This window comes from Pinus tabuliformis, chromosome 8 (assembly GCF_031772625.1).
Source record: "Pinus tabuliformis cultivar Carrire ecotype Pingquan chromosome 8, CPIR1, whole genome shotgun sequence".
Taxonomy (NCBI): Eukaryota; Viridiplantae; Streptophyta; class Pinopsida; order Pinales; family Pinaceae; genus Pinus; species Pinus tabuliformis.
Genome location: NC_142294.1, coordinates 608,243,082 through 608,255,468, shown reverse-complemented (window position 1 = coordinate 608,255,468; position 12,387 = coordinate 608,243,082). Strand labels below are relative to the sequence as shown.

The 12,387-nt window shown below is 38.1% G+C and overlaps 1 protein-coding gene across 1 annotated transcript; it reads left to right on the top strand.

Annotated features, from left to right (window-relative positions):
- Positions 1-1,349: 1,349 nt before the first annotated feature.
- Positions 1,350-7,187, top strand: LOC149236969 (butanoate--CoA ligase AAE1-like). Its single transcript, XM_089369094.1, has 4 exons — positions 1,350-1,619; positions 1,765-1,972; positions 6,762-6,856; positions 7,002-7,187. The coding sequence occupies exons 1-4, from the start codon at positions 1,350-1,352 to the stop codon at positions 7,185-7,187; spliced, it is 759 nt and encodes a 252-aa protein (XP_089225220.1).
- The last annotated feature ends 5,200 nt before the right edge of the window (positions 7,188-12,387 follow it).

Sequence of the window (12,387 nt, the reverse complement as noted above, 5' to 3'; positions counted from 1 at the left end):
AATAACATCATTTGTTTTAAATAGCCATGGGAGGATATAGGTCGGAACTTGTGAAATATCGGCACATCGGAAATAAGATGATATCGGAGATTTTATAATGTACTCATTTCAAAAGTTACGACAAATGTCGGAGCCGATGTTATATTTAAACTAGTTTATATTTATATCGGGTCCGGAGGTGGAGATAAATATAAGACAATGGAGGATTTAGTTATCGGAGAAAATGTATAAAAGTTGCGATATAAGTTGAGACCGGGTAACAGGGAGAGGAGTAGTGACGTGGAAAGGCAAGGCATTAGAGAAGTGGGCCCAAAGCTTTATGCGCTCTAAGTTTTTCTATGTTTAACTTAATAACATAGAGATAAGTATTAAGGTTTTCGTTGGAGCGCCTATAAACAATAACACAACCACTTTGTTAAATGAGCCCAAGACTTTAGATTATCGTTTTATTATGTCACATTAATATTATTTATTAAACTTTGGTTTATGTAAAGTTTAAACTTTTTAACAGTTTATTTGAATATGTCGAAAGTCATATTAAGAAGGGAGACACTGTCGTAGCGGTAGTCCCTGCCTGGGTTTTTGCAATATTCGTGAAGCGTTTGTTGAACAACCAATGTTTGGGCTCTACGCATAAGGAAATGAGACATAAGAAAACACTTATACTCTGCAACGACTTACACCTAGAAGACATACCATAGTTATACAATTACAAAAGCTGAAAAGCTCCAGAGACATTTACTAACTGGTAGAGCTGTCAAATCGATTGTGATGTGCGGAATTCGATATGCAAATTGACAAAATTTTGGAATGTCAGCAATCGGTGCAATTAAGTGAGCAATCGGTGCAATTAAGTGATCTATCTGACATTGGAGGCAAATCACACATAAAATGATGTATGTGACAGCAAAAGCAAATCGGAAATTAAGTGATGTATCTGACATCAGAGGCAAATCTCAAATAAAATCCTGGTGTTAGATTGCAAGTGTTTCATCTGGTGCAATTAAGTGATCTATCTGACATCGGAGGCAAATCGCAAATAAAATCTTGGTGTTAGATTGCAAGTGTTTCATCTACCCAATTAAGTGCTTGCAAAAACAATAAAGGAGATCTATTGTCAGGTTTTGGCAGTTGAGTGCGACAGGCTCCAACTTCTCGTTTCTGTTGAAGTTGGCAATTTTTTCTGTGGACAATTTTAGAGTGTAAGACAATTTTTTTATGTGGACAGTTTTAGAGTGTAAGACACAGGACTTTGATTCAGGTTTAGTGGTTCAGTGCAATAGCTCTGAACTTGTTGGTTCAGTCCTTTTGTGCTCAGCACTCCAAATATTAGACATGATGCACTTACAATGTCTTTTATTTTGAGGCATTCAGAAGCTAAGGTGGTCTTTGTGGATTACCAATTCTTGGAAGTTACAAAAGCAGTAGTAAAGATTTTTTCACAGGTGAAAAAGGAATTACCATTAATGATTGTGATTCATGAATTGGACAAGTATAGAGTATCTTTGAATGATGATCATGAATATGTTCTAGAGTATGAAAAGCTTTTGGCAAGTGGAGATCCTAATTTTGAGACTTGCTGGCCTGAACATAAATGGGATGCTATTACCACTGGAAATGTGCCCTTCAGACCACTCTGAGAAGTGAGTGCAACAGACACACAAAAAATGACATTTTAATTCATTAAGTTGCATTATGAAGAAGATGAGTAAAACAGGGAAAGATTCATAAATATGAAACTCAGTCCTTACTCAATATGAACAGAGTGTAAATGTGTATAGAGATGCCTTTATCAAGAATCCCAGCACAATGGAAAGTGTTCTTAATGACGGTACTACAATTGGTGAAATCATGATCAAGGGCAGCATTGTCATGAAGGGATACTTCAAAAATGTTGAAGCTACAGCCAAAGCATTTGAAAAAATGGGATGCTATTACCACTGGAAATGTGCCCTTATGACCAGTCTGAGAAGTGAGTGCAACAGACACACAAAAAATGACATTTTAATTCATCAAGTTGCATTATGAAGAAGATGAATAAAACAGGGAAAGATTCATAAATATGAAACTCAGTCCTTATTCAATATGAATAAAGTGTAAATGTGTACAGAGCTGCCTTTATCAAGAATCCCAGCACAATGGAAGGTGTTCTTCATGACGGTACTACAATTGGTGAATTCGTGATCAAGGGCAACATAGTCATGAACAGATACTTTGTTGCATCGTGAATGGATCCTCCGACTGCGTCTTCACAAAGCCTTGCACAAAAGAAAGGATATGACAATCAGCGATATGACAATCTATAAAGAGAAAGAGAGGAAGTAATGAGAATATATATAAAGTTTAATACTACAGTGCATGCAGTACTAATCACTGTAAAGTAAAGTATTGTAGTGACAATAGATAAAGACAAGGGTTACAGGCCGTGAAACTCCACAAATATTTTTGACAAAAATTATAAAGATACGTACCCATAGCTCCACTCTGCACAAGCATAGGGTCCTATTTGAAGATGAGGATAAAGCCCTGCTTCTTGTACTGTCTTCAAAAACCTCACCAGGTCAAATTTTCCTTCAAAATTATACTGCAATTAAATTGTATGCCACAATAAATTCATCAACAATTCAAAGTTCAATTTGAAGTCATACATACATTTCAAGATTGTTAAAATATTTTAAATGCTTACTACCTGACATTGCTCTGGGAGCTTATGTGCTAAGAGAGATGCAATCGAGAAGTCCTATACTTCCAGTTTTTTTGCATCTAGTCTTTTCAATTTGATCCCTGGTATGGTGTGCAACCAAACAGGGAAACCCTGCAAGATCGCAACACTTCAATGAGAGATGAATTTCTGACAGGTGCAAAAAAAAAAAATATAATGTCCGATTTGAAATGTAACTGAAATACTTCTAGTTCAGATCGGAGAGGATATAATCCAAGATCAACAGCGTTTATTGGACCAAACCGGTGTTTAATGATTGCCATAAAACAAAAAGCCTACCACTTCAACGTTGCAAGATGCATAATGTTCAACACTTACAATGTATAAAGAGAAAGAGAGCAAGTAATGAGAATATATATAAAGTCTAATATTACAGTGCATGCAATGATTCATAAAGGCTTGCACAGAAAAAAGGATATGACAGTCAAGGGCATAACCTACATCAAATCCAACAATAATAGCATCTCCAGCCTACAGATTCTTTCGCTAATTCTAAATGATTTTGACTATGCAGAAATTTTCTGAGTATTTCTATTACCTGGCATGGATGCTGTAGAGGCAGAAGCAGTAGATGGATAGTCTAATAGCCGACGTAGATTCCTATACTCCTCATTCGAGATGTTATTGTTAGTGGTTGTTTCTTGGTTTCTTTTTCCTTTGTGCTTCTACTTTTAGGATGTACATAATCAGAAGAGTCATGAGAAGAAGTGCTAAAAGAAACAACGCTGCCAGTTGAGTAAGTTCGCTTATGCTAATGGATTCCATGTTATGTGAAGCAGAGAGATGTATGTCAATATGTAGGTGCAAAAAGAAGTTATGTTTTGCAGGTGAGAAATTAGGCATTGCTTTTGCCAATTTATAAAAGAGTTCAAGGTGTTTGCAAGCCGGTTTTAAGTGTGAATGGAACTGAGTTTTTGGGAATATTTTACTGCAAGCAAGAGGTAATCATTTGAAAAGATTGAAAGACAGTGGGTAATGGATGTTTGTATAGGCTTGTTCAACCTCGTGGAACGAGTGTTTTTGGAGCTTATGTGCTAAAAGAGATGCAACCGAAAAGTCCTGTACAACCAAACAGGGGAATCCCTGCAAGATTGCAACACTTCAATGCGGGATAAATTTCTGATAGGTGTAGAAATAAATACATATACGGACCGATTTGAAATGGAACTGAAATACTTCAAGATCAGATTGGAGAGGATATAATCCAAGATCAACAACATTTATTGGACCAAACCGGTGTTTAATGATCGCCATAAAACAAAAAACTTACCACTTCAATGTTGCAAGATGCATAGTGTTCACCACTGACAATCTATAAAGAGAAAGAGAGGAAGTAATGAGGATATATATATATATAAAGTCTAATACTACAGTGCATGCAGTACTAATTACTATAAAGTAAAGTACTGTAGTGACAATAGATAAAGACAAGGGTTACAGGCCATGAAACTCCACAAATATTTTTGACAAAAATTATAAAGATACATACCCATAGTTCCACTCTGCACAAGCATAGGGTGCTATTCGAAGATGAGCATAAAGGCCTATTTCTTGTACTGTCTTCAAAAACCTCACCAGGTCAGATTTTCCTTCAAAATTATACTGCAATTAAATTGTATGCTACAATAAATTCATCAACAATTCATAGTTCAATTTGAAGTCATACATACATTTCAAGATTGTTAAAATATTTTAAATGCTTATTACCTGACATTGCTCTGGGAGCTTATGTGCTAAGAGAGATGCAATCGAGAAGTCTTGTACTTCTAGTGTTTTTGTGTCTAGTCTTTTCAATTTGATTATTGGTATGGCGTGCAACCAAATAGGGAAACCCCTGCAAGATCGCAACACTTCAATGAGAGATAAATTTCTGACAAGCGCAGAAATAAATACATATACTGTCCGATTTGAAATGGAATTGAAATACTTCAAGTTCAGATATGGAATTGATGTACGCGACAATATCCATCATATATTTGAACAATATTTACATACTTGAGGCATCTGCACAGTCACTTTGTTAGGAAAGAGTTTAGACAAAAGCTTCATTGCCTTTGGAGCTTTTTTGTTTCGTTCATGTAACCTCCCAATGTTATCCTGCATCTTTCCAAAATTTAGCACATCATCCAGAAGAATAATGTAAAACTCGAATCAAAATCAAAATTAGTCCTAAATTTAAAGACAGCGAATTAGGAATCTGTATCAACATTAAAACAATACGATGGCCATACACATTGTACAGTTAAACAATCCTGACTATGAATTAATTTTATTACATGGAGTTGTAGAATGTTTGCTCATGTGATATTTGTTCTTATCCTATGTAACAATGGAATATAACTTGGCACATTTTTTGCAGAACAGAGATTTTGTATTGTGTTGAGAAAGCTCAAAGCTCAAGAGAAACTTCATGCTTAAATAGACACACACCTTTCACAATTGCTTAGGATATCTGCATTGGCTACTTACAAATTCTCAATCAATGTGTTCTATCTACTCATAATTTCACTCATATCAATCTTGGTGACCAGTGCCCCCTCCAATTAATCCTCTCCTTAAAGATCCAAGGTTGCTCAAAGCAGGGGAGTAGGAAATAAACAGCATATCCCATTAGTCTACATTTGTGTACCCTACATAGAAAATAGGCCATAACCATAACAAACGCCAAATTTTGTATCTGCTTCATTCAGAATAAGACATGAATTTATAGAGTCAGGGTACCGATTTGAAGCACAAGTGTCGTCATGGGAGCATGGAATGCATTATAACTTTTGAGGTATCAAGTGTATCACTGCAAAAATTGCATGATTTAGAGTCTAATGTTTCTGCTCACTGAGTAGGACAGAAAGAAGGGAGTGAATCAAAGCAACAAGGGACAAAGGGACCTTGAGCATATTGTAGACCACAAAGTGGTGAGATCCCGTTTGTCCCCTAAACTTCCCCCTAGGATGTCAATCAATATCCTTAACACCAGTTCTATGGGGCCAAACCAAACCTCTAACTGCACATCATCATAGTGATGGACAAATCAATCCCAGACAGACCTTGAGTAGGGCACCTCAAACCCATCAGACTACATCCCAATTTCAAAAAGTAGCGTAAGTTCTATAGAGGCCTCTTTCCTTCGACCTTGGATGTTAGGAGAGAGGCTCCCTCACTCTTTTGCCCCCCACAAGATCATATAATCAGATCCCAGTATGGTGCCCAATAACTTTGACAACTAGCAAGCACCCCAGGCACCCCCTTTGACCTTGGTCATGAAGATCAAGACACTGACAAATTGCCTCATTTTCTTGAGCAGCACTAAGATATTGAATCGAAAAATCACTCCTATTTTTATGACATTACATGTGGATTTTGTTTTAGTTAGACCTAGTGATTAGCTGAAACAGACACTTATGAAGGCTGCACTTTTCCTTTTCCTTTTTCTTTTGCCCTCACAGATTGTATTCACACTAGATGTATATTTTATTTCGATTAACTTACTTACATGGTCTTATCTGATTAATATGAAGTTTACAATATCCATGTACTGCAATATGAGCGTAGGCTTGCTTATTGAAAAGAGGTGGTCACCACTTTTGCAAATCATGCACCAAAAGATATAGCACCCATTTTTTGAAAATTGAAGATTGTAGTATTCGTTTCTGAGAGGGCGAACATTAAGGTATGATTACATCATATTAGAGATAGTTTGAGAGACCTAGAGGTCTCAATTGTGTCAAATTGTTGGATAAATATTAATCATGGACTTGCCATTAATATATTATTTTTCTGGCCCAAAAAGGATGTTGATATTGAAATGTTATGGATAACATTTTAACATAAAGGATTGTACATATTTGATGGGCCTCTCTAAAGAGGCAATACAGTAAAATTTGGTGCAGATTGTAACAAACAATGTTTCAACTAGGAAGATGAATCGTTCCCATATAATCTTTAAACTCCCTGTCCATTGTGTCAACCTCTTAGTGAATTTTACTGAGAGGTAAAGGTGAAAGCAATCTGTTTTTGTCATCTTTGAATGATGATCATGAAGATGTTTTGGAGTATGAAAAACTTTTGGCAAGTGGAGATCCTAATTTTGAGACTCGCTGGCCTGAACATAAATGGGATGCTATTACCACTGGAAATGTGCCCTTCAGACCACTTTGAGAAGTGAGTACAAGAGACACACAAAAAATGACATCTTAATTCATTGAGTTGCATTATGAAAAAGATGAGTAAAACAGGGAAAGATTCATAAATATGAAACTCAGTCCTTACTCAATATGAACAGAGTGTAAATGTGTACAGAGGTGCCTTTATCAAGAATCCCAGCACAATGGAAAGTGTTCTTCATGACGGTACTACAATTGGTGAATTCATGATCAAGGGTAGCATAGTCATGAACGGATACTTCAAAAATGCTGAAGCTACAGCCAAAGCATTTGAAAATGGATGGTGGGAGTTACATGGATTTTAGCGGCGTTTGAATTTGTCTTCATCTCTGCCGGTAAACTTGTCCTGACCAATAGCATTCAATGTACAATGTTGCATTGCGAATGGATCCTCCAACTGCGTCTTCACAAAGCCTTGCACAGAAGAAAGGAAATGACAGTCAGCCATATGACGTCGTCCATGAAGAAAACAAAAGAGTTTAAGTTAATTGCAATCGTGAGGGAAAGGAATTATTGTTTGCCCATCCAACTAGATTTTAATATCTGAATCAGTTACATTGTTGATGCAAACGCAGATCTGACAGTTCTCTGTTCTATGAAGCATGATTGTCAAAATCACTCGCCAGATGCGTAGCATGAATGAAAATTCTTTGTACTATGGAGCTGTAAGCTGACATAAGAAACAATTATCTATGCTATGGAGCCATAAGGTAGGATAAGGAAGATCTCAAGTTGATTCATTGTATTGATTGTAAGCTCAACAATTGCAGAGAATATAGTATTCAAAAATGGCAAGGAATAAGCTAGCTATGATACTTAGAACCAGCAGCAGCAGACGACTCCTTTGAAGATCAATACAATATTCAGCTACTTTTTGATAGCTACTTTTTGATATCTGTATTGAAGGCAGTCAGGGTTAATTCATTATTTTGTAAGACCAAACAAAGGGGGGGAACTTATCAAAAATATTTGTGGAGTTTCCTGGCCTGTAACCTTTGTCTTTATCTATTGTCACTACAGTACTTTACTTTACAGTAATTAGTACTGCATGCACTTTACAGTGATTGAGTTGCATTATGAAAAAGCAATAGTACCCTGCGTGAGAAGACAGCGTGCAAAATCTGCAATATATGGTAAGAAGATGAAGACAAATTTCATTCCTTAGAGTGTCCAGTTGTCACAACTTCAAGATTTGAAAATATATCCCAGGCAATTGTGTTGAAAATAAGAAACTTAAAATATCTTTAGCATATAAGGATCCCTCCTACATTGCATCCTGATATGTTCATTGGGTTAGAAAGAAATGGAATCCATGTTACCCTTAACATTATCACCTAGGCCAGTTAGAATTTTGAAGGAGTTCAAAGTTGATGGCATGGTGGAATTTTTGGGTTTTATTTTGGCCTCACTGGGGTTAAAAGGCTCCTAGGATTCCAAGAGAGGACACAAACAGTGTGCCCTTTTGTTGTGGCCTCCAAGGGTGACATTTTGAGGGGATTGCATTGGCTCCTTGATTGTGGATGAGGCCATTGGCTTTCTTCTAGCTATCCCAACAGAAGTCAAAGGATTGCTATCTTGTGCCTTTTGGGCTATCGTACCCTGTGTCTTGTGAATTCGTTTGGACCACTTGAACCCATACATCTTCAATGTCCTTGTTTGAGGCATACTTGCAAATATTGGCAATTCGAGTCTTTGAACTCACTGATACTTGGTGGAAAAAATCATGATATTTTGAGGGGTATGAAAGTGTCACTATATTTTGAAAATATTATGATATGTTGTCAAAATATCACAAGCCGATGTAAAATATTGGGGATATTTTGAAAATTTTGGATTTTTTTGTCCACTTTAAAGAGAAAAAGCAGGGGATTGAAAGCAAAAGGGTTATCCACTGTTATATCCTAATATTTTTTTTAGTTTCTCGATACTCTATTATTTCTGATAAGTTTCTTTTCAGTCTCTTGGCAATATATTCACCAACATGATATTTGCAACATTGGGACATTGAAGAGCATGAGGTGCTGGGTGAGAGCCTTTCCTTTTCAAGGTCTTTAGACAAGTTAATTTTAAGGCAGAACCTCTTCTGAGGAGGAGGTTTTGAGAACCTTCTAGGTTGATGGCAGATTTAGTTGCCCAGATAATTTTGATATAAAGGAATGAACTAAATTGCATGGTCAGGCCAAGAATTTTTTCCCTTACAGGACAACAGAGCTGTGGACACTGCTTAGCCGAAAAGTCCTCTAACCAATGAGAGAGTATAACAAAAGTATTCATGCATAACCAAGTGCTGCAAGATGTGATAGCTCAACATGCAGACTATTTGGAAATAAAATATAAACTAGCCTTTAGTCAGGCTTCTGCTACTTTAGGAATGCCAGCGATGTAGTTTCCACATCTCAATCCAGTCCTAAATGCAGGACATATGCTTGATCCCAAATCTCACCAACTCAAAATTAAAAATCTCACCAGCTCAAATTTAAAAGCAATAGTACCCTGCGTGAGAAGACAGCTTGCAAAATATGCAATATATGGTAAGAAGATGAAGACAAATTTCATTCCTTAGAGTGTTCAATTGTCACAACTTCAAGATTTGAAAATATATCCCAGGCAATTGTGCTGAAAATAAGAAACTTAAAATATCTTTAGCATATTAATATGAAAACATTGGTTAAGGAAGAAGTGAAAATTGAACCCTTATTCGAACCTGCAAGTTTTTCTATTGAACAAAATGCAGAAGTCTTGAATGGTATAAAAGTTTTCATTTTGTTTATGATGATCTCAATTTCCGTTAAATGATAAATAAAGGATATGCTTAGTTGATAAACCAGTTAGAAGTGGATCTGTCCAATTGCTAACATTCCTAAAAATATTAAATACCCTGCCTGTTGATACGTGAATATTGTGAAAGAATGACGCATACCACAATACTGGGGTTTGCAAGAGATCACCAATTGAAGTGCAAAGGCTGTCAAATTAAACTGGACCTCAAACGTTGTAGCAGTTCACTGCTCTGAAACTGTAATGTATAAAAGCAAAGACAAACTGTATCGTAACAAGCTAAAGACAGAGCTTTTAAACAAGTTAAAGACAAAGCTTTTAAACAGACACTTGTCACACATGCAAAAAAAAATGTATAATACAAAAATATATTTCAAACACGTAAAATACCGTGGGCCCACAATTTTACCACCTGCCTGCCTCTCGTCCTTCTTGCATACCCAACGTCTTTACCTCTGTCTCTTTTGCATGTCCAACGTGTCTACCTCCTAGCTAACCAACTCACTTGCATCCATCCAAATGATTGAATCTCCTTCTAGAGTCTTTCTAAAACTGTCCTGAAGAAATGATTCAAGGCAGTCGAGGCACGTGGAATGATTCAAGGCAGTCGAGGCACGTGGATTGTATCAAGGCAGTTTCTCCTGCCCCCTAATGCGGCCTCTCACTTCGTTTCGTTCTTCGTCTGTACCGTCGAAAACAAACCCAACCCAGAGAAAAAAGAAAAATGGAGGGCATTCTTCCCTACGTGCATAAAGCCCTCACTGCATGCCCAGCAAAATACAGACCATAGAAATGACATTTCTGTGCATGGAGATGACCCCCTTGGACATTCCAGTAGTCCCAGATGAATAAAGCAGCAAAATAAGTCGGTCAAGGTTCGGGTCAAGCCCCGTCCCTCGCTCACCCTGCAAGCAAATCGGCTCGCCTATGATGGAAAGAAAAGTACCAGCCAAGCCACTCGAGCCGAGTTGTAGCAGCCATCAGACGGAGGGGCAAGGCTTTCTTACTGTCAAAGGCATAACCAGGTCAGTCAGGGTATTCAAGAAAACCTGTCCCGGAGCGTTGGAGCTCATCCGATGAGCGAAAGCGTCCCATCAAGGAGCAGATCCTTGGCCCTCAGGGGTCGTTGCCGTGCCTTTCAATGACCAGAATCGTATCCCTAAGTTAGAAGAAGATGAAGAAATTAGCAGATTTCGCAACTGGCTGCCTTCCAATTTGGCAGGAAATTCTTACAATGGCAAGGATGTATAGAGGTAATGACAATGAATAAGTCAAAGAAGGATTTTATGGTATGCTATATTTTGGTCAGAACTAAAAATGGACAATTGGTTTGTATTTTTGGATCTTGCATTGACCCGAGCAAACAAAGATACGGGGTATTCGGCCTCGAAAGCCTGTTCTTCGAAAGCCAGCACCAGAGGGAAGTGGATCTGAAGTCCGAGAGGGAGGTGGGTATGAAGCCCGATAATTAGGATCTAGGTCAATACCTGCACAGCTACAGCCAGGGTTGCCTCCAATCCTCAGCAAGACGTTACCTTCTTTCAACTCCTGGGTTGTCGCTGTCCTGCAGGAGCTCCTCGTCTCTCAAAAGGGTTTCTTCCAAAAACACGTCCTTGTCCAATTCTTCCTCCTTGAGCTGGAACCTCTTAGAAGGAGGATTGGAAGCAGAGGGAGGACCCCCAAAACGCAGTTTGCCCCCCATAGTATCCATATTTCCAAGGTTTTGTCTTTGCCCTGGCTATCTCCTCTGTATCTCTGTGTATGTAACCGCGATAGATGACGAGGAGAAAATGGATAGCGGGAGGCTCCTGGACTGGACTGAGGAAAATGTCCCTATAGTGGACTAACATGAGGGCATGGGCACGGGGGTAACAGCAATTGATGAACTCAGGAAGCAGGCAGCTGGTACTCAAGGTGTCTGTGGGGCAGTTTGGGGAAACAATGACATTGCATATAGGTGCCGTACATGTGAGCAAGATCCTACCTGTGCTATTTGTGTTCCTTGTTTCAGAGCTGGCAACCATGTCAATCATGATTACTCCATGATTCACACAGGTGGTGGTTGTTGTGATTGTGGAGACGAAACAGCACGGAAATCAGAAGGTTTTTGCTCTAGACATAAAGGTCCAGGGCAGGTGCAGCCCCTACCACCAAAATATGCAAAGTTTGCAGAGCCTGTATTGGGGGCCCTTCTAATTGAATGGAAAGAGCGTCTACTAGCTGCAAAAAAAGTGGCCGAAGGCAAGCCAAAGAAATGGCATAAACAAAAAGCAGAGGAAAAGGTTGCTTACAAGACAACTTCTGTAATCGTGGAAATGCTGCTTAGATTTTGTGAATGCAGTGAGAGTTTACTCAATTTTATTGCAACATTGATGTGTTCTTCCCAGTATGGTTTGCTGGATACTCTTCTAAGGACTAAAAAGTTTCTGCATAAGAAAGTAGTGTCAGAGCTCCATGAGTTGCTTTTCAAGTTATTGGGAGATCCAAATTTTAAGTATGAATTTGCAAAGGCTTTTATTAGGCATTATCCGTTTCTTATGTCTGCAGTCACACGAGAGGATGTTGATGGGTATAATGCCAATACAAGGCCAGTAAAGCCAGTAAAATTAGGTCATTGTAAAATGAAACCACTAAACATACTTACAAGTAGTAAGAATCCCAATCAATCAAGAAACTCCTCCTCTCTTCCTTGGCTAAAACTAAAGCTGAAGCTCCCCCCTTGACAGA